Source organism: Festucalex cinctus, chromosome 3 (assembly GCF_051991245.1).
Source record: "Festucalex cinctus isolate MCC-2025b chromosome 3, RoL_Fcin_1.0, whole genome shotgun sequence".
Taxonomy (NCBI): domain Eukaryota; kingdom Metazoa; phylum Chordata; class Actinopteri; order Syngnathiformes; family Syngnathidae; genus Festucalex; species Festucalex cinctus.
In genome coordinates this window covers 8,809,066-8,832,361 of record NC_135413.1, presented here as the reverse complement: position 1 = coordinate 8,832,361, position 23,296 = coordinate 8,809,066, and the positions used below count along the sequence as shown (strand labels likewise).

The following is a 23,296-nucleotide window of genomic DNA, read 5'->3' as shown; positions in this document are numbered from 1 at the left end:
CTTTCATTGATAAAAGTTATGACATCACACACACCCTGGAAACCGGGAAAAACCAAGTCATGCCACATAGGATGGATTTACTTGAGTATGGTAATACAAATATCAAATGTTATCTAACAATCAGCTGGACTGACTCTCAAATCACCCCCCACCCATTGATTTAAATGAAGTAACAGTCCGTTTGCTCCACTTATGCTTAAAGTCACAGTAAAATGAAAATAATGTGTTTTGTAAATATGACTCACTACAGAGAAGAGTGTTAATAACTCATTTACTCCCAATAACGTATAAATACGTTTTTTTAAATGTTCTAAGTGTCCCAAAGACGTAATTATACGTTTTTTTTGTTGTTTTTTATGCTAGAGCATACAGAAGGCTTTGATGCAGCCTCTCAACTGGAAAGAACGGTTGCAGAAATTGTAGTTATTACACAAACAGAGCAAAGGAGATCAACCAGGGCCCTGTAGAAAAAAAGCTCAATTACTTACAATTTTGAATAGATTTGTGAAAACTGATTAAACTTAGCTCTCTTCTAATGCTAATTGCTGCAAAATGGAAACAGATAGAAACATACTTTTTTTTTTTCCTGATGAAAGAAGAGACTTTAATCTTTCTTTTGGTAGGTTCCATGCTTTTATAGCAATTGAACACATATTCTGTGGGCCTTGCAAAGTCAGTCAAAATCCAGTAAAACAGCCGGGAGCGAACGGGACTGCTTCTGTGAAAATGGCTGGGAGTGAATGAGTTAACAACCCAGCTAAACTTGTATGATTAAAAAAATGGCAAGTATATAAAAAGTGGCTTTAAAATTGCAAAAGAAATAATAATAATAATAATGATCAAGCTGTTTTGATTGCTTTCACACTCTGTTGGCAAGTCCTCGGAATGGGCTGAAACCACACCCTGCTCATCTGTGAACTGGCAATTCAATACCTCAACTAAGACCTGGAAAAATGGATGCTATTTCGTTTAGAATCTTTCTTATGCCTACATGAGTGAGCCGTGATATATCCGCTTAAAACCTCCAGTGGCTGGAATATATCCCAGAGTGTTGAGCCGGACTTTCCACCGTGCGACAATGAGGCACTCTAAAGGGGCTACGCCAGCCCGAAGTGCCTGCACACATGCATGGCTGTCACATTGGACTTTTTAACAAAAATGTTTGACCACACTTCCACTTTTTCTTCTTGATGTGCACACATGCTGAATGTCAAATCAACTTATGACGTGTGTGCAGTCATTGCCGACAATAAAGCGCTCTAAAGTGGCCACGCCAGTGATCATCCCAATTGAAAATGGATTTCTCGGATGTAAGCATAACTAGGTAGCATCAGATAACTGCTGATGCAAACAAAGGAGCTTGAGTTGTTATATAGAGGGGAGGGGAAAACTGTTGAACAGTTTAGCTACACAAATACAGTTATCTTCAGACATGTACAGTTACTTAGCAACAATTCTCTGAATTCACTTTACAGGTTCTACCTGTATTATTGCCCCTGTTTAAGACTTAAAGCGTGTGATTACTGATTTCATGTGTTTATTATCTTATTGTGTGTAGTTCCAGATGTGTCGGATTTTTTATTTTTTTTATCAACATTTGGAAGAAAATAGTGGATTTCAGGCTGTATTTTCCCCCTTTTCGCTCCCATGTCACCTACCGCAGTTGTGCTACCAAAATGGTGTCACTTGAACCATATACAGTAGTGTAAATCCAGTCTTAGCCTTTGCTAAATGGCAATGGGCAAGAGGCTGGTTCAACTATTACATACTGCCTTGCAAGCCTTGGTTAAAACCAAATGTTTGGTTCACCATTCAATTCTTTGCTTTTCCACTGATGCAGTGGCTACAACAACTGATTTATACCAAACCACTTTCAGCACTCTTCAGTTGGGATACCAAACCACAGAAACGCGGTAAACTAGTGGTAGGGTGCAGTCACATTCGGTAGAATGGTCGACAGAGAATGCGGCATTTTTCTGTTGACTTAGATGCACATCTGCAGTATGTGACCCAGTTCGCCCTGCCTATTTTTGGTATCCTTGAGGGCAACATTTATAGGAACTTGGTCTGATGGGACAAGTTGTTTTTTTATGCACTAGGAGCAAGTAAAAAAGAGAAAAGGGATGTTAAGTTGTATGTCCATTATCCATTTTCTTCTCTGTTCATCATGAACAGGGTTAACGGCAGGATGATGGACTGGTTGCCAGGCAATTGCAGATGAATGGATCAGTTTTACAAGTCAGCTATGCTTTTCAGTTGAATTTTACAGATAGTTGTTGCTGTATTAAAAGTGGAGAACTCCAAAAAAAAAAAAGATTTATCGTGGCTTGGTTGCTTTTGTCCACTCTAAAAGTTTGGCGTTTTTGCACTGTAGATGTGTCAGTGACTGGACCTCTTCCAGGACTTTCCAGAGAGCGGCTACAAGCAGCATTTGGGTGCATGTGGCAAATGCAAGATGAATTTGAGAATAAAAAAACAGTTAAGGAAAACAAGTCGCTCACAATAGAAACTACTGAAAGAACATTTATGCTCAGTGCCTGCCGAACAACCAGAAGTCACATTTCTCATAAAAAGTGGTGGTCATCAAATCTGTCAGTTGCAAGCAAAGTTAGGATTCTGGAGAATAAATGTTTGTTTGTTTTTTTTGTTTTTTTTGTTTTTGGGGGGGTGGGGGGTGTGTGTAATGTCTGGTAATGTAACATTTGAGTAAAACAAGAAGAAAGTGTAGTCTGCTTTAGAAATATGTCCCATTTGTTTGAAGTGCCACAGCGTGTTTCTGATTTGGGGGGGGAAAAAAACTTAACTGGAACCACATTTCAGCCTCAAAGTCAGTCACAGGCGCTCGGGTGGAGCTCGCAGACACACACAAAAACACACTCCCACACACACCCCTACACACGCGCACACACTTGAGCAAACAAAACGGATCGCTCCCGGTCAGTGGATTCTCAAGACATTCCTGGCTGCCTGCTTGCGTGACCCTCCCTGCGCAGTCTCAACTGTTGTGCTTTACATCCAGGAGATGCTAATATTTTCTCATCACTAGTGGTGGGAACCAAAGAAGTTTAAATACTCCAGTACTGTATTTAAGTTTATTTTTATTATTATTATTATTTTTGCTGCTGTTGAGTTCTCATACCAACGTTGAGAGGGAGAGGTGTGGTGGCACTTTTACCTGCACTGAAAAGCGGACAAAACGAACAGCCCATACCACGGCCACTGAAGTGGATTTGCCGTGACTTTAAAAATAAAAATAAAATGTGGTATATCTTGAAAACGGCAACTGGTTCATCAGTATGAGCCTGAGGATTATATAAGTTAATAAAAGAGGAAAACAATATGGTGCGCAGAATCTTTTAAGTACAGAGTTGTAAGTATTTTTGTTAACATTCCAAAAATGTTCAGTCTTCTTTGTTTGTCATGCAGCCATGTGTTGATGCGGAACCGTCATATCAATCTGAGTAAAACCATGCTTGTTTGTTTTGTCTCGTGAGATGGCCGAGGTTGTGGGTGCATGTGTGTGTGTGTGTGGGTGTGGGTGTCAAAGAGACTCCCCATCTTGCTTCAATTAGCATTCACGACTGGTTTGTATCCAGTTGCAGCCGATGTATGTTACCTTTTGGAGTGCACGCCAATCCCCTTCTGTTCCTAATACCTGCCTTTCAGATCACTTCCCATCAGCACGTCGTTAAGACCACACCTCACCATCATAAAAAAAAAAAGTTTCTGCCCAGATTGGTCACCGAGTCAAGTGTTTCCCCACATTGTACTTTTTGGCAAACAACCTTTGAGGGTCACGGAATATGTGACACATGAAAATGGCAGATGTTTGCCCTCTTAACTCATTCACTGCCTTTGACAAGTATACTTGTCAATTGTATTTTTTAGAGCGGTGCTAAATGGGGGCGAATCTGAGCATGCTCCACTGTAAATATCAAACTTGGAAACAACTTTACTGATGCCCAACCACCGGTAGATGACATCATTGCCCCATTTTATAGGAAATAAACACAGTTTCAGAGTCCATGGGAGAAATGGCTGTATTTTGGCAAACCTACATTTTTCTGCTGTCAATTATAAAAGAACGGGACGGGACAAAAAGTAGGGAGTCTATTCTGTTATTTGGTAGATTCGGTTTATATATAATTATTGAATGTAATATCACGCGAGTATTGGAAATGTAAACATTTTCTATAATGACTGGCAGTGAATGAGGGCACAAAGGGGACCTTAAGGCAGAAATATTTTTTGCACTAACGTGCTCAATGTGCCCCTTCTAACCTAAACTTTGTATTGTGATTAATCTTGTGTTCGTGGAATAAGAATTAAATAGACTAATCCATCTACTACATCAGTGTCAGGGTGCTGCCATTTTGTCCTGTGCCACCCTCTACATCCATCCATCCATCCATCCATCCATCCATTTTCATGACTGCTTATTCCTCACAAGGGTCGCGGGGGATGCTGGAGCCTATCTCACCTGGCTCTGGGCAGTGGGCGGGGTACACCCTGAGCTGGTTGCCAGCCAATCGCAGGGCACACAGAGACGAACAACCATCCACACTCACAAGCACACCTAGGGACAATTCGGAGCGCCCAACTAACCTGCCATGCATGTCTTTGGGATGTGGGAGGAGAACGGAGTGCCCGGAGAGGGCCCACGCAGGCACGGGGAGAACATGCAAACTCCACCCAGGAAGGCCAGAGCCTGGACTCGAACCTGAGTCCTCAGAGCTGGGAGGCGGACGTGCTAACCACTCTTGCACTGTGCCGCCCCCACCCTCTCCGCTCTTGAAGGGAAAGTGCTCAGGGTCTTCCTCTCCTAGTTATTCCCTATTCTCCGCCAATCTGTCTTTGTCAATTTCAGCTCATTCTTTTTGTCCTTTTTTTTTTTTTTTTTTTTTTTTTTTTTTTTTGGCTTCCTCCCTCGCTTCAGTCAAACAACCGGGGCCTTATGACAGCAAACAGAGGAAGTAACCAATGAAGGCAGATATGTATTTGAGGGGAAAGCAAAAACGAGCAACGGGTGTTTGTGTTAAAGCCGAGGAAAGGACTCATCTGGAGATGTTTAAGTTGGACAAGGCAGTTTCCGGTGTCTGGGAGAGGCCAAAAATATCCAGAAACACAAAAATCCGGTAAGAGCTGGTGCATTTGGAAGAGGGGTGGAAAGGTCCTTGTTGCTTCTCATGTGACCTTCTAGAATGCAGGAAAAAAATGTGTTGGACATGCAGCAATTGTTTTGGATCAAATGGAGCGGAGGTTGGTGACTCCTGTAGGGTCATCAGAACCTTCAGCCTTTCTGATCATTACAACATGTAGCAAATGTAGACAGGAAATAGACAGACCAATCGCCAGTGTTGTAGCTGCTCACGTGATTCGAGCCAACCACATGGTTTATTTATTTAGATGTACTTTACACGTTTGAGGGTAAACTTGCAATATTGTGCTTACTCTAGTGGTTGTTAATTTGTACTTGTGTTTATTTATAGCCCATTTTTGTAAATGTATTTGGTGCAGCAACTCCAAATGCCCTCATTCAAGCTTGGTTCTTTAATCCATCCATCCATTTTCTTGACCGCTTATTCCTCACAAGGGTCGCGGGGGCTGCTGGCGCCTATCTCAGCTGGCTCTGGGCAGTAGGCGGGGGACACCCTGGACTGGTTGCCAGCCAATCGCAGGGCACACAGAGACGAACAACCATCCACACTCACAAACACACCTCGGGACAATTTGGTTCTTTAATATTTAATGTATTTATTTTTCTATTCTCAGGCACTTTAGGAGGGAGCCCTGTTTTAAAGACCTTGATTTTCAAACACAAACTTATTTGTATTACACTTTCACATTTATGAACAATTTAGAGTCCTAATTGAAACAAATATGCATGTGTTTGGAATGGGGTAGATGAAAGTACATAAGCTCAGAGAGAAAATGTACATTTGAACCCCAAACTTCAGAACTATGAGGCAATATGCTTACCACTATTCATACTGTTGAAATACTGTACTGGAGAATTGCACCGTTTTAAATAATTAACTTTCCAGAAATGTACTATAAAGGGATTACATCACTGTATTTTAAGCTCTTCCACAGTTAACTATAGGCATATAATGATTAAACCTTATCTTTGACACCATGGCGATATAATTTTTTATGAAATATTAGGTGTTTTGCTGGTTATTTTTTTCAACGCAGAAATGAACGCCCGGTTCAGTAAAACCTCACCCCCGTGTGGTTGCCGCACCCGCGGCGAGCCCACTGTAGTCTGCTATTGCTCTGCGTGAGAGCACTCCACTGAATCTCAAGCCATCAATTCTTCAATAAACATTTGAAATCAAATGGCTCTTTGCCGTAAGAAATCGTGGAGAAGGAGATGGAAGAAGAGAGCGGAAAGAAGGAGGAAAAAAATAACAAAACCGAGCAGGTCATGAACCGGGTACATGCTGCTTACAGGGTGAGCACACTCACAACTACATTCATTCAGTTAGGTTCAGCAGCGTTTTACTTATAGTTTACACAAGTGTCAGCCAGAATTGTGATTTTAAGACAGCCAATTGTCATTGCACTTTGGCATTGCAAATGTGAATGATGATTGATTGTTTTGAATTCATTTGGACAGAATGTTTACTGATAAAGACTACTTTTGTCACTATCCCATGGTGGTCTCAGAGAAAGTGGGCGTGCGTTTAGTCTGCAAAGGCGGTGTGGGGGTGGGTCCGCACTTTATGACGTCAATGAGTGCCAACAGCTCGTTTTCTCAAGTTGGGAGGGACTGGTGCTTGGAGAGTAGAATAACCTAGAATTTCTCAGAGAGAATGGAGGAAAACACCACTTTAGTCATGTGTTTGGTGAGGAATTAGCATTTTAACATGGCTAAAAGCTCCAAAATGTTTATTTTTCATGGTGCTGTCCCTTTAACATGGATAAAGTTCCAAAAAGCAGATGTTTTTTTTTTACAGTGCTGTCCCTTTAATTCAGGTTCCCTGAAATATGATTTAAAAAGCATGCAGCAGATTCTCCATGGATATACTGTTACTCTGGCAAGTTCAAAGTTCAATTACAATACAGTGTACACACAATACTGTAGGAAATTTCTATTACTCTATGAATAGTAGACAAAGAGCCGCCTGCGCATACGTCTCAGAGGCCGTGTCTATTTTTGGTACCAAAAACTGGAGCTGATTGTGTTATGTTAACAACTTTGTGGTTTTGACAGCTGCTGCTCAGCCAGCGTCAGGTGAACACAAGCTTCCAATTTGGCTTCTCGTAACGTGAGTGTGCCGGTTGCGTGAGCGCTGAAGGCCAGAAAAATCATTGAGGCAAGGCGAACCCAAGGAAGGAGATTTGTGTTGGTGGAGTGAGGACAGGAAGCGGCGGGATGGAAAAAGGCCAAATGCAGACAGTGTAAAAAGCAATCCAATTTAAAGAAACATTGTTTTTCCTTGTCTGTGTATGGAAATGAAAAACCTGTACTCTCAATAGTAACCCTGGCCCATTAGAAAACTCACCTACTCTCTGAATTTTCTATAGGCCATACCGAAAACCAGAGGTGGGTAATAATGAGTTGGCATTTCAGCCTGCAAGAACTCCACTTGGAACTTGAGAAACATATAACAGGCTGTCCCGGTTTGCATTTGCAAAATGTTATGGCCTGTGGAATAAACCACCATGGCAACCATAGCATGTGAAGTTGCAGTTTGTCTGACATAATCTGCGTTACATTCTGTGTTCCTCACTGTAGACAGGGTTATACGCATTTAAACAGAAGCGGAAGAAAAAGCACTCCACAATTTTTAATATATATTAATAAAATACTTATATTTCAGTTTAAATAGAATAATCTTTAGTAATTATATTAATTATAAACCAGTATGCATTTTTACATTATCTTTTATTATGTTTTAAAGCAGTATTAAAAAATAATAAACAAAATATGGTTGTGTTTTGTGTGGTAAGAATGGATTACAATCATTTCAATGTATTCCAATAGGGCAATTGAATTACAAGTTTGGTCCCAAATTAATTATTCTCGTAAATCAAGGTACCAATTTCAAGTGACCATGTTTGCAGTTATATGGATGAATGAACACATCACATGTTTTGACTGGAGACTAGAGTGCAGTGCGCGCGCGAGGCCAATGAGAATTTTCGAGAAGGAGGGTGGTTTTTCTTGGACACGAGTGCCAAACACTTCGTTTTCCTTCTCGATATAAATGTAACCATTATGCTTGCGTTTTATATCGCCAGAAACCAAACAGTTCTTTCTTAGAGACATTGTAATACAAGTTCACGAATTAATTTTTGCCGGGTTCCCTTTTTTTCCCCCCTTCCACTTGGTACGGTCCGCTGCTCATCGCCGTTTACGCCGGTGGTGGTATGAGGAGGAGGAGGAAGAGGGGAGGAAGCTCTCATCATTCTCAGCCTTCTGGAGGTGGAGTGATGAGAGCAGGGGAAGCTAGCCTGTTAGTTAGCCGGGTTATTCCTTCCGCTGGCGGCGTCTGTGCGGGCGGGGGTGAGACAACGACCCGCTCGAAAGAGACCCCAGCGAGCGAGCCTTTTCTCCGTTGAACCCGCTGGTCAGTGGTCACCGCCAACATGGATGCGGACGTGTCTCCTCCTCCCTCGGGCTGGCCGCTGTTGAAAGCTTGTGTGCCTGCCGCACAACTCGTTGCTTTCTGGGATTAATAATAATACTTGGACCGCTTTTACCCCCCTTGTGAATACCCCATCGGAGTCGTATTTTTTTTATTTATTTTTTATTTTTTTGCGTGGGAGCCTCACGCGGCGCGTTGAAGGTAACGTTTGATTGAGTCTTTGGCTGAGCATCACAGACAAACAATCAAACTGACAAAAATGCTAATTAATGATAAGACGATTTGAGATGCATTGCACTACTGCCACTCACGTGTAAAGACTTGTGGTTACTGTTTACATGCTCACCTCCTCTTGACGTGTTGGTTTGTGATCCTTCCATCCTAGCACGGCTTAAGATATTCCACGTTGCTTTTCTTCATCCAGTCGGCTCTATTTATAGACTTTATTGTTTTTGGCCTAAAAATAAAAAAAAAAAAAAAAATTGTGTGTGTGTATATATATATATATATATATATATATATATATATATATATATATATATAAAAAGCTCAGCAGTGTTTTTGTCCAATGCCACAAAGCAAAAGCCAAAAGTGTTTGTCCCGTGCCTTAAAATAAAAAAGCCTCCAAGGCGATGATTCGTTGCATTTTGCACTATTCTTGGTCACTCTGCGTTTTGTGTTTGTTGGAAAGCCATTTGGGCATTTACTCCAGATCCTTGATATCCAACAAGGTCCATCTACTAGTACGCACTTTCCTCTCACTTGTTAAACAATGACTACTACTACACTACTAGAATGACTAGGTCTAACTAGTAGCATTTTTCCACTTCTGTATAACATTTCTGCATGCCAGTTGGACAACTTTGACATATTAGTAGGACAAATTGGACAACTGTATGTTAGTAATGATGAAAAGCTACTAGTCTGGTCCAGGGGCTACTAGTACATGGCCATCTACCCATCCATCCATTTTCTTAACCGCTTACTTCTCACAAGGGTCGTGGGGGTGCTGGAGTCTATACCAGCCGGCTTTGGGCAGTAGACGGGGTACACCCTGAACTGGTTGCCAACCAATTGCAGGGCACATAAAGACGAACAACCACACACACTCACAAGAACACCTAGGGACAATTCAGAGCACCCAATTAACCTGCCATGCATGTCTTTGTAATGTGGGAGGAGACCGGAGTACCCGGAGGACACCCACGCAGGCACAGGGAGAACATACAAACTCCACCCAGGAAGGACGGAGCCTGGACTCGATCTTGCATCTAGAGGTGGGAATCTTGGGGCACCTCACGATTCGATTGCGATTACGATTCAGAGGCTACGATTCGATTATAAAACGATTATTGATTTCCCCCCCAGGCAGCAGAAAAAAAACAATGTATTTTTGTGCTTTTAATGTTTCGTACATTAGTTACAAAAATAGTACAAAAGTCCTCTCAGGCCTACATAAACTACTATTTCAGTATCAAGTTAACAGTTCAAAACAGTAAATAAAATACTCAAGTCCTCATTCTGTAACAACAGCTTTTAAGTATATTCAGTCTTCAACAGAATAAAACATAGCATTGAGCAAAAATATATTATTTTTATCCACTCAAAAGTGCATTGAGGTATAAAAGAAAGACAATGTGAACTACTACTTCAATACAAATGCCTAAAAAAAAAAAAAGTGCTTTCCTGCTTTTTAAGTTGTGTAAAGATGAACATGTAAACATTAAAGTTTCTCAGAGGTACAAAAAAAAAAAACCTCAAGTGCTTTTCTGCTTTTTAACTTGTGTAAACATGAACGTGTAAACATTAATGGGATCGTTCGGCTTTTTTAACATGAATCTCAATTTGATCCTCACCTCCCGTGTGTGCGATCAGCACTGACTTCTTTCTGACAGCGTTCGGTGACACCAGTTCTGGTTCGACGTTGGACGAGAAGAAAATAAAAAAAGAAAATAGTCCAGCAAGATGGCTGGGGTCTCGGAAATAAAGCGTTTTTCTTCTAAAAACTTTTTGTTTTCAAAAGCGTGATACATTTCCATCACAATACTCTTTTCTGAATAAAGTCAGACGCCATTACCGCCAGCCACTACTTTTCTGTTCGTTCGTTCGTATCACTGCGCGGCGCCCTGTTGAACGCTAACCGATGCACTGCAGCCAGCTAGCTGATACTTCCGCCTCAAGTTGTTTGCCTTTTCGGAGCAGGTCTGATCTCACGAAGAGGTGGGTTGGTCAGCTCAGCCATGCTTGTTGTTTTGAATCTCGAGGCGTGAGTTGTGGATGTGTACTCTCGGTCCGTCCCAAAAAGCGTCCCGAAGACCGCGCGCGCTACTGCGTTTCAGTTCCGCGTACTTTTCGCTCGTTTCGCTTCCCTTGGCATATTTATATAATCGGAATTTGGACGTTTGTGAATCGTTCTCGATTGTTGCACGGCCGAATCGTGAATAATCTAAGAATCGGAAATTTTGCACACCTCTACTTGCATCCTCAGCACTGGGAGGTGGAAGCTGCTAACCAGTCAGCCACCGTGCAGGGTACATGGCCTATTAGTGTTACTAGCACAAGACATGCTAATAGGCCAAAGGGAGCACAAGTAGTGGGAAACACATTCCTAATACTATACTATTACTACTAAAGGCCTCAGTATGCTTCTGCGAGAGGCTCGCGTCGAGGCGTCACGTTGGAGCTCCGCTCGTGCGTTTGCCTTCCGACTTGTGCGCAATACACATCGGTGTCTGCTGGAGTTTCACACCAAGTCCCGCTGTCGCTATGGCTGGGCCGCCACAAGAGTGGCGATTCCTCTGCATTTTATGACGGATTCAGGAAGTTCAATTTAATTCAGAAACACGAAACAAAGCCGGGGGGAGAGTAAGTTTGCACCGGTGTCGGCCGTAAACTCGCCAAAACACAACAGCCGTGCGCTTAGCGAACACAGTTTTTTATTTTTTTATTTTTTTATTTTTTTTTTATTGTTGTTTTCCGCCTCTCGTCCCAGGCACATATCCACATGCACAGCCGTGGTCTCCGAGCAGGGAAGTCGATTTGCGCCGCCAGTTGCCTTCACGGAAACTATCTGGGCGGGGGGCGGGGAGAGAGAGAGAGAAAAAAAAGAAAAAACGCCATCGAACGGACCAATCAGAAGCGAGCGACGCCCCGCCATCGACGTGCGTCCAAGGATTGGCGACGTGTGCACGTCGGCCGGCCACGAGCGACGCAGCACTTAAAATTCATGGCTCGCGTCGATCATGTGATCGACGGCGCTCATCGACGCGAGAGCAAACGTGGAGGCATAAATTAGGCTTTAGACATAGTCCTTCTACTAGTTTGCTGGGTTGTCTTAAAAAACACACACTAGTGTAATAGATGGACCTTAAGTTGGATATCAAAAACATGGAAAACTCATACTTTAACCTCTTCAGTGTGTGAAATGTTTAAGAACACATGGCTGGTGACAATTCTGTTGTCACGAATCACACCCCCAAGGTAGTACTAATAAAAAATGACTTGTATACAGTATAAACATGAAAAGATAAATCCAAGATGAAAGCCAAAGGTTTGGGTAAGAAACGTGTTTGTGTGCACAGGTGCACACCATCCAAAGCCTCAAACCACAGGGGATCAGTCAGTGGCAAATGGGCGGGTTCAGCTGAGGCCTTAAAGCGCAAGCGGCGGCACATGCTTGAACAGTTTGCATGGTGCATGAGTGTATTTTCCTCTCACAGGTCACCGCAATGCAAGCTGCTCTGATAGTGTGTTTAATTGTTACCCCCCAACACCGCACCATGCTGTGGCATGGACACACCCTGTCCACCTTGTGGTGAACGTTATAAACTTGTTTAGCATGTGTGAATGGCTGCTAAGGTTTGGAACTTATTCAGAATGTTTTCTCCAATGTTTATTAATTTAAGCGATTTACACCCGTCGTACCGTAGTATTTGTGTGTTTGCGTGTGTTCGTCAACTTTAGTGAGGGTTTTTCCTGGCTCAAATTGAGGCAGAGGTGGTATCACCCTGACTATGATAGATGAGTAACGATGATACCAGGTGTCGTATCAGTGCCAATACCAGTCTTATTTTAATGTATCGGGACTCGCGGCGGTGACCGATGCCATTATGGGCTGCCCTCCTGCAGCCATTTTACGATCAGGGACTAGAAAGTAGAACTTATGTTGCCAATATTTTTTGTTTTTTTTGCTTATATTTAACTATAACCATTAAAAATTCATCCACTAGTACATATTAAAGGGTAAATATAGTTCAGTTTATTGTATATACGGTGTTTTTATGACTTTGGTGATCGCTGGAGCACGCCACCTCTGCCTTGCAACCAGGAAATGGGCGTGCGCAAAGGTTTCTGCATGATCTGTTTCGTCTTCGGTACATTAAAGTAAAAAAAAAAAAAAAAAAAGAAGCTGTTTCTTCTTCTGTTGTTGCTTCAGGTAAAAGCCACGAAATTGAGTACCTTACATCAACCAAGACCAAACTGCTAATTTGTGTTTGTTTTGTTTGTATCTGTTGGTTAGCTAGCAGGCTACTTCCTGATCCATGGAAGATGACAAATTCAGCAAACGCCCGATTTTTGGATGTGCTAAACCTGTTCAATATTTACTATGGCTAATCCTTATGTGTGTGTTCCACAAAAAGTTGGGTAGAGAGCCATGCACCCCTTGAAACGTAGTGATAGTCACTTATGACCTGAAGCTTGCATGTTGGCGCCTCTGTGTGAAGGTTGGAAGTAGGGCTGCACAATTTTGGAAAAAAACCTAATTGCAATTTTTCAGACTAATTTAGTGATTGCGATTCGATTTGCTATTTTTGTATTTTACATATTAAAATGCATGAAAACACCACAATTGTGAGTCAGTTTAGTTTCAGACAAGTAATTTGATCAATATTTTAACAATGCAATACTATAATGTCACTATTTGATTAAAAGTATGAGGCGGAGACGTCCTCTTCTGGTGAATATGCTAGGGGGGGCTTTGACCTACATTCTGCTTCTTAACCAAGTAATTTGCCAAAAAAAAAAAAACAATACATTGAGGCTCAGGCTATGGTGAGATTATAATATAGTTACATATCCAGAATAATAACACAGAATGGAAAATAACATCCCAATTATTTTTTTTTGTAGCATGATGAAATTCAAACAAGACAAAAAGAACCGTTAATAAGTTAATGTAAACAATCTTCAAGTAGCAAGTGTCAACATTTAAACAGGTAAACATTGCACACTATTATGCACTTATATCAAGTAAACAAAGCTTTAAAGCTCAATACTCATGACAAAACTCTTGTATTAACAGTGAAAAACTTTGAGGTCTGTCCATTGTGTGCATAAGGCTTTTGAAGCCTTCCCCTGACAGAATTTAGGTGAATCATTTCCTTGACAATGTAACAGTTTATAGCCCTTTCTTGTACTTTCTTTGTGCCTAACTAGCCCTTGTAATTTCTTTGTGCCTATGCGAACTTTTTTCGTAAGGCGTGACTAACGTGAATGCTGCTGTTAGCGATGTTTGCTTAGCACGGCCGCTAGTTTTTGCCTTTCGTCAGTCTTTTTTTTTTTTTTAACCTGGTTGACATGCTTCATATTGTAGTCGGTGGTGGTTTTTTAAAGTGTTGATATAAGTTGGTCGTGTTGCCTCTCGATCTGGCTACTCGCTGATAGCACATTTTGTATCTGACGCTTTTCTTTTGGTCCACGTCATTTTTGTGAAATCCGAAATACATCCAAATTACAGACCTACCGCCCTTCTTTGGCACAAGTTGCTCTCTCCCCTCCTTTGTAGCGGCAGAAGTCCCTTCTTTCATTAAATCCACTTCGGTGCACTCGAGGTGCACTCGTTATGGTTGTGCTGTACAGAATGAAGGCAACGGAGCGGGAAAAAAAAGGCACTGAAGCGCCGACTAACGTGTATAAGCCAACAACGCTAGACTCGCGCATCGGCAATTGTCGTTGGCTAATACCGCTAAAAACTCAAACAACAAAGGGAAACAAAAGAAAAACTATCTAAAACAGCTCTGTTTTGCGATTAGGTTATTGCACTTGGTCAAACCTCGATGTCGGTTAGATTTAGATTAATCGTGCAGCCCTAGTTGGAAGTATAAAATGCATGCTGGATAGTGGAAATTGGATTCTACTCTCCATGGTAGAGAAAGAAACGAGTGTCAGGTGTTAAACTTCACACCAAGGTTTTCTGGCTGCATTCCCAAAAAATTGGCCCATCGGTAGATTTGGCCACTGTGCGTATACACATCATAATTAGATGTGTTAAAGCACAGATGTTTTTGACACTAATTTTGTCTTGGTGCCCTTTATGCATAACAGTGACACTGGGTGGGAAAATGTTTAGAATTGCAGAATTTTCAGTTGGTGTAAAGACACTTCAGTTTGATCTCAGCCTAAGCTTTCAAAAAGAGCCTAACACCGTTGGGATTAGGGGTGTGAATTGCCTAGTACCTGACGATTCGATTCGTATCACGATTCACAGGTCACGATTCGATTCGATACCGATTAATCCCGATAAGAATTTATAAGTTGATTGTTGCGATCTTTTTCCATTCAAATTTAGAAAATACTAATCAGTAAACTTGTAGAGTGTCAGATTTGTATGAAAATGTATTATTTATTTATCTGAAACTTCAGTCTTATACAGGTTGTAATCCGTTTCATGTTTGAACAGAATTAAAATAAAATTTTCAGGCTTAATGTTACGTTCATATAACATTCTTCCATGCTTAAGGTGTGAACCCTAACCCGAAGTAAGATGTTTTGTTGAATATTTTTCCATTAAAAATGGAAGTTTAAAAATCGATTCAGCCGCCTAGTGAATCGATTCGAGAATTGCGCGATGTAGTATCGCGATATATTGCCGAATCGATTTTTTTTAACACCCCTAGTTGGGATAAGCTGCAACACAGGAGTTTGTTTGCCCAGTCACACATGCAGTTGCCTCATACGTCTGTGGAATAGAGCGCAGGTGCGAAAAGCAGCACCGCGCTGCAGGAATTATATAACTGCGTGACAACTACCTGACAATACCACTGAGTCGTCAATTTACGAGTCCAGTGAACATCAAGAAACCAGGAGAAAACAACAAAGTATAGCAAAAGACTACATTCACAAGGATCAGACACAAATATATTCAACTAATCCCAACCAGCCTGTACATCTCCACTCGAACTTGTATGAATTTTGAAATGTGCAGACATGTTTGGACAGCCTTGCCTCAGCTTTGTCTACCACGCGGATTGTTTAGCTTGTACTGTAATTGTGTGTGTGCTGCATGTTTCCCACACTATTTTGCCGTTGCACCTGCTTGTGTGTTTATGGACTTGACAGCTCTATTCAGCAAGCATTGCATCAACAATTCAAACGTCACAATCAGCCGCTCTCTTTGTGGTCACCGTAGTTAATGCTTTGATGGATGCTGCTTTTCCAGCTCAAAGGAGGGATTGCTGGAAAGGTCTGTCAACACATGACTGTGTTCAACCATTGTGTCTTTAGCAATCTACAGCAATCTAACCTTGTTATGACTGAGGAGAGTTCACAGACTCTTCTTGGAATATTGAACAATGTGAGTTTTCTTTGCGAATAAATACCAACAAGTATTGACCAATATTTCTTCTGTCGCACAGATGACGGAGGGGAGGCGATGTCAGGTCCATCTCCTGGATGATAGAAAGCTGGAACTCCTGGTGCAGGTGAGTTGTTGTTCCTCCAGCTCTTTCATTCCTCTGTTCCTAACTCCGGGCAAGGGAGGAGTAATGCTGGTGTCCCGTTGGGGTCCATGGTTGCTGCTGACTGGGCAAAATGTGTCAGCAGTAGGTGACTTTGCACTTTTCTCATGCATGCTCACCTGACCGCAAAGACATTAAACAGACAGATGCCCGGGGCGATGCACCTGCAATGCCTAAATCTGTTCTTGAGTGATCATCTCAACACCACAGAATATCTGGATGTCTTAGGGTGCCTGACAGCAACCTACAAAGGGTCTCATAAAAACAGTCCCTAAGAGAAATAAGGCAATTTCAAACAGATTCTCATTTGCAATGCCAACCTGGTTGCAGACAGCATTGTAAAACAAAGAGAAACAAAAGCAAATACAGACAACAAAATGTAATATACCATAGTTACATATTTATGTGCACATTAGATAACACTACATTAGAGCACACGTTGAATAAAAGGTTCTAAACAGGCTAATATTAATCATGCTCAGCAACCCTCATTAACTTTTTAATCAATGATTTTAGGATGAATAGGCAAGTTGTAACTTTTTGCAGTCCTTTAGGGCATTCAACGTATCGGCCAACAGTAATTCAGACTTCGGTAACAATGAGGTTAATAAACCTGCTGGACAGAGAGAGTGGGTGATGGTAGGAGACTATAGGGTTGCTTCTTGGCAATAGGTCGCTTGCACGTGTCGTCACTTCCGCCTCGGATTTCTCGTAGTCGCCATGCTGGGTGGCCTCCATTTACGTAGCGATTCGGTCTAACACGTATCTATCACGTTTGTTTTCTGCGTTTAAAATGGTACATTGTTGCTGCATCGTTGGCTGTTCGAACAAAGCCCAGGGGGAAAATGGTCGGCCTTTCTGCCGAATTCCGAAAATAATTAGGAACCAGGGCCTGGAGACAGAGGAGTGCGGACTCCGGAGGGAAGTCGTTACTTTGGGCTCGTGTGTGCAGCCATCACTTTGTGAGCGGTAAGCTTGTTTACCTTTATTTAATGCATGAGGATTAATAACGTTTCGACCGCCCATATATGGGCAAGTTGCTTATGTTTTGGATTCATGAGCAAGCAAGTTCGGTAGTACAAGCTGGCTAGCGGACGTTAGCCGAAAGCTAACATCGAACATTTTCACCCAAGTAGTGCCAGTGCAAAGTGTTTACTGCTGAAATTGGATTGATTAGTCTTGGGCTCTTAATGCCGATAACATGTTTTTTGGTGGCAAAATGTAAACTTGGAAAAAAGAGACAGAAGGGGGTGATGCAAGTAAACAGACCCCCGGTAGCCTACACATCATGCTAAAGAACTTATTCGGTAGCCTACACATCATGCTAAAGAACTTATTCACGGCCACCCTACTGCGGTAAAATAACCAGTCTTTCCATATTTTATTTGTTTATATATTTGTTTATTTTAACAGGTCGCCCTGCGCCCGTTTTTCTGTCCAATCATCCCGACTGAGCTCCAACATTAAAGTTGGGTCCCAAGTTACATCTATGTCTCAGCCCAGTCGGTGCCAAGATATGAACGTGCACAGGAGAGACAAGCAAAGAAAAGGCGACTTGAAGTGGCAGAGATTGTTGCAGTTATGCAGCCAGATGGCTCCAGTAACCTGTACCCTCAAGTACTGCTGACATCATTGACTCTGGTATGCCACTCAGAATTCATTACATGATATATTGTATGCATGAGTGAATGTATGTGTTTGTTTGTGTGTGTACATGCACCTTATATTTTAGAGACATTTGGAAGTGTTTATAGAAATAAGTATTTGCCTGTTGCAATGTTCATACATTAAAAAATGCAACAAAATGTGTACATTTCTTTTACACTGACAAAAAAAACTATACTACTGTACTATATTAAACCTATTACTGGTACCGTATTTTTTTGTGATCTTTTTTTATTATTATTTCTTTAGGGATCTCATGCCACACCGACTTGATTGCCAATGACATGATGGAAACGAAGACGAGCATCAAAGCATTGGAGGAGGACAACATGCGACTGTTTGTTTGGAGCTAATAAAGGCAGCGATTATACAAATTCTATTGTTGGGTTTGTTTACAAAGCTGTACATAATACAAATGACAGGATTTGACTCAATGTGCAATATGGTCCCTCTTAAAGTAATGGCATAAATCTCTATTATTTCTAAAAGCACAAAAAAATGAAGTGAATAATGATTAGATGTAGTAATTTCAGGGATAAAATTGAACTGTTAATTAATGTAGTTTATTTTAGCACAGGTGCCTACCATCCTGAGATGACGGTATGATGTAATGTTGATGGGGTACGCAATGACTTTCATTATACTATGTACAGAGGAAAAAGTTGCTCTCTTTTAAATTTGTTTAATGTAAGACAAGTACCAGTACTGTGTTACAGTTTTCCCAATAATCCTTGTTTCACACTTGTCACAAAACTACTGTCCTTTTGGCAGTCTAGATTGGCACACTTCAAGTGATATCATTTGATTTTACAATCTGCTGCAGCACAAAAAACTACTTTATTCCGCATCTTTGAAGTACATGAGCAAGTGGTAGGTGACAGCGGCTGAGCAGGAACACTGGAAGTCCACTGCTGATCTAGTAAATGCTCTCCCGAGCAGTTCAGGTAAGGAGGGGACTTTGGGGAAAAAAAAAACTCTGGCCAAAACGAGCGATCTGGGTGGACTCGCTCAATCACACTTTGTCCACACCACAAAGTCGCAGAAGTCCGTCCAGTTAAACTCATCTGTGCCTGAATCTGAAAATATTACAAACATTGTAATGAAAATATGAAACATAGAATTAAATAAGAAACTACAAAAAGTAAAGCCATACATACCTGGTAATACTATTGGTGTTGTCGTGACAAGTGATGGGAATTGTTGCCATCCGGCACCAGACAGAAATTGGGTGTTGTGACAGCCTCCTTAACCGTGAGATCATAAGAAAAGCTGTCAGTATGCTCAGTAGTTACCATGAACACGTTTTATTGTACTGGAAACTGAAACTAAAAATACGTCCTCTGAGAGTGGTTAACCTTAACCATTTAGAATAAGTTGATTAACATGTAACTAGTGAAAGGGTAGCATTAAATTTAATTAAGCCACGGGGAGGCTGTGCATAGTTACTTTTTATTCTTATACGCTCTGCCATATTTGCCTGTTATAAAATGATTAGAAAAACCACATCAGGTAAACCTAGCTGTGCATGTAAACACAATAACAGGAAGCCTGAGAACAAATCAACATTTTTGTGTGCAGAATTACCAACACCATGTGGTTTACTTACGTGCAACAGCAACCGTTTCTTCTGATGCGATGTTAAAGTTTACACTCTGTATCCACCCGCTTACAAAATAATTGTAAGCCTCCAGGGATTTGTTGGCGTGTTATGTTGCATGTTGTCAACACGAGGTAGGGAAAGATGTCCAGAGATGTCACATTTGGCCAGCAAGCTTTCTCCGTCAAAAAAAAAATCACCCTTGGTCAGGACGTAATTAGGATCAATCCCGCCACACAGAGACACCTTCTGCCTGTATCGTTGTTTTTGATCTTCCGGTAAATCGTGAAAATACTGCGAAAATGACATCAGGTTGATAAGCTCTACCGTGTAACTCACGAGTGTACCTTGTGAACCGGCGGACACCCAATATGGCGCCCGAAGAAAAAATTCCCATGATGCATTACGATGTGCAAGCGACCTATAGGTGCGTTTCCATTACCCTTTTCGCAAAAATAAAAGCGATATTGTACTTAGTGATGCACGGTATGAAAATTTTCAACCGATACCGATAACCGATAATTTCCTGCTTTGTATGGTCGATACCGATAACAGATACATTTGTTGTTGTTGTTGTTGTTTTTTTAGATTTAATATAGCCTTCATATAATCTGCAATTTGTTCATCCAGGAATGGAAAAACTGATGTTTTAGTAGCTCTGATTATGACAGCAAACAAATGTGTTTCTTTCAAATGTCTATTTTCTGTATGAAATGGCTAACAGATAATTACACAAAATAAAAAGTTAGTTTTTAAATTAATACAGAACTACAACTGGTTTATCTGGAAAAACAAAACATTCATGTATGTATGCATTATGCAATAGGAATGCATTTATTCAACCCTAAGTGCAATAGTGCATGAGGATGAGGTAGGTGAACGTTTGGTAAAATTATATGCATTGACATTTATCAACCTTAATTTAAAAAAAATGAAATCAAGTAAATAGACAAAATTGTGGGTGCGTCGGTGGTTATGTTGTTTCCCGTGGTCCCGTGAGGGAAACACAGACTGGTAAATAATTAATAAATAAATAAATAAATAAGCTGCTCACATTCACGTGTTGTGTTGTGGCTTGGTTACAGCCGACAGTAACTGGCATTAAATAGTTAGTTCACTGCTTGGCTTGGCTTTAAAAGTTAAACATAAAATAACATATGATATGCATCCTTTGTTCACCCCGAACTGCGGTGAGAGTTACGTTACGTGTAGTGTTAGTCCATTCTTGTCAATCAAGCTGTGGCCACTTCGGAGGATGCAATGTAGCTCCAAATGTGCTATTAACTTGTAAAAAACAAACAAACGGGTCAGCTACAAAAAAAACAAAAAATGGCTGCTTGTCTAGCGCTATGAAAGCCATAACTTTGGCGTTAATGGCTTTAGAATTGTTGGTTCTGCCTTGCTGTCTTCTTTAACTTAGCGCCGTTAGCCTAGCAACATTAGCTGCTACAGCTGTGCCTCATTCAAGTTCGTTCAAAACGGCTCTGCTCCGCTTTCTCTCCTCTGATCCGCTTTCGCTCCCTGTGCTTGCAAAAAGTCGTCTGGATGGTAAATTTCATTCCGCCTTTAGATTTGTTGCTGCTGACTTGTTAGCTTAGCGCCGTTAGCCTAGCAACATTAGCTGCTGCAGCTGTGCCTCCTTCAAGTTTGTTCAAAACAGCTCTGCCATAATGATGGATTTTTCAGGTGAGCAAAAGCCTTCGAATCCTTTCTGAAAATGTTTTGATCTTCTGCCATGGAGAAAAACCACCACACTGGTGAGGAGGACATGTTGATTGCTACGTGCTAGTCTAGACAGTAGTGTGGGGCGGACCAAGCTTCGGTTAAGTCATGTTTTTTTTTTTTTTTTTGGAGATGCCGGTCTACAAGAGTGAGAGGCGTGATAGATGATGTAATCAGCGCGACATGGTCTATACAAGACGTAAGTAGCGCGACTTAGTGTATTGTAGGGTCCTCACGTTGCAAACAGTGTACAGACTTTAATAGATATATCGGACCTGTGTATCGGCTAAAATATACATATATATCGGGCCGATCAAAAATGACGTCATATTTTCCCATATCGGCCGATATTGTATCGGTCCGATAAATATCGTGCATCCCTAATTGTACTATTTCGATAAAGTACAATTTCAAATTGTCGGTGTTTCCATTGAAGAGAGTTTCGCTTCTGAGGCGCAATTCTCGGAATGTCCCGTCTTGCGAGACCTCGCTGTTCTGTAGGAGGTGCTCATGATGTTTACGGTAGACGGACGCCCGGTGTAGTTATATTACTTTAAAAACACTCACCCCTCATCGGGCGGTTTCGGGCATTTAGTGTTGGTGTTGTTGTGTGTGTGTGTGTGTGTCCCTCGGCAGTCGGCAAGCAGTTCTGACATGAAAGCGAGTGGCCCCGTACTTCCTACTTCCTGTAATCCTAAAATGTTGTTGTTCCCATGCAGTAGCTGGGTAAAAGGCGGGTTACAAATTGTTAAAAGTTTCTGATGTTTTCTGCTAAATTAACCAGACATGGCAGGGCAGGATTTCAAGCTCTCTTCTCCTCAATTTCTTGAAGGAGGCTCGCTCGGTTACACCTCTCTCTCTTTTGCGCTCATGACATGCAGTAGCCGATACAAATCACTTCAGCATGTAAAACTAAAATACAAAACCAAAATAATTCTCAAAACAAATAGTAATTGCAAGTTTAATAAAAATGCACATAAACAACGTGTTACAGTCCTTTCCTCCGTGACCGGGCGGGTGTCACATGACTACTAATGCGCAAAAAGTGTTTCCATTACACTTTTGCGAAATACTTCTTTTTCGATACGTCTCAAAAACCACCTCATGAGAGCGCAAAAACTTTTTTGCGATATTTGAGTTTTTTTTCGCAAATCCGGTGTTTCCATTACCAGCTTACTTTTGCGAAACATGCCTTTTGCGCAAAACTGAGGGTAATGGAAACGCACCTAATGAGTGTCTTATAGACCAGTGAATTTGTCAATTAACCAGGGAGTACAGTTCACATTTGTGTCCTATCACCTGCCCTCAACTCTCAATTCTTCATCCTCCCAAGCCAAGCAAGCCACCATCAACCACAATTCTCAAAGCAGCAGTGTCTTGTTTTCAGCTCGCCTCACACCTCATTTTGTGGGAACCATCCCAGTGGGAGCTTATTTTCAAGGTGTACCAGAGCCAGTCTGAGCACACTTAACGACCTGGCAGGAGGAGCTTTATGTTGATTTGGTTGTGCATTGACATAACAATTTGGCCACAGCTTTGACCAACACCTAAACTCCAACACAGGAGTTGACCATATTCAGTAGTTTTGACTCTGTTCATGTCAACCCACTTTTCCAGTAACTTTATTTAGGACTTCTTACTGTTGGCTCTTCATTGTCTTCCATCATTGTCATTCACCTCGGTTGTACCTTTGCCTCGGTCACAGTTGAATCTCGGACCGGTGCAATTTCATTTGAAGCCCTCTCCATTTTTGCTGACCTTTCTTTTAATGCCCTCTGGGTTGACTCATTACTGACTGCAGTGGGGGGTGGACAAAAGAAGACAATTAGTGATACTGGTATAGTGGAGGAGCAAAGGGAGACTCAAGAGATTGACGTAAAAAGTCAGGAGGTTTTAGCCAGAGAGAGCAAATGTAGATAAGGGCTCAGGAATAGACAAATGTGAGAAAGAGAAAGGGAGAAAGGAGAAAAAAAATTCTCGTT

At 41.5% G+C, this 23,296-nt stretch overlaps 1 protein-coding gene and 2 long non-coding RNA genes across 14 annotated transcripts in view; 2 read left to right on the top strand and 1 right to left on the bottom strand.

Moving 5' to 3' along the window:
- Positions 1-23,296, top strand: part of frmd4a (FERM domain containing 4A) — a 202,863-nt gene that overhangs the window by 123,777 nt on the left and 55,790 nt on the right. For 9 of the 12 annotated variants that reach the window (XM_077515692.1, XM_077515694.1, XM_077515688.1 and 6 more), the window contains exon 2: positions 16,229-16,294. In XM_077515692.1, the coding sequence (XP_077371818.1) occupies positions 16,229-16,294 (66 nt within the window). Of the gene's footprint in view, positions 1-8,383; positions 8,796-16,002; positions 16,057-16,228; positions 16,295-23,296 lie in introns of those variants that run through there. The other 3 variants (XM_077515697.1, XM_077515695.1, XM_077515693.1) reach the window with 3 other exon arrangements.
- LOC144015577 (uncharacterized) lies at positions 16,981-19,397 on the top strand. Its single transcript, XR_013282757.1, has 3 exons — positions 16,981-17,299; positions 17,744-17,971; positions 18,245-19,397. It is a non-coding gene; the product is annotated as an uncharacterized LOC144015577 (long non-coding RNA).
- Positions 16,990-20,029, bottom strand: LOC144015578 (uncharacterized). Its single transcript, XR_013282758.1, has 3 exons — positions 19,602-20,029; positions 19,153-19,239; positions 16,990-19,071 (listed from the first exon to the last, which is right to left on the bottom strand). It is a non-coding gene; the product is annotated as an uncharacterized LOC144015578 (long non-coding RNA).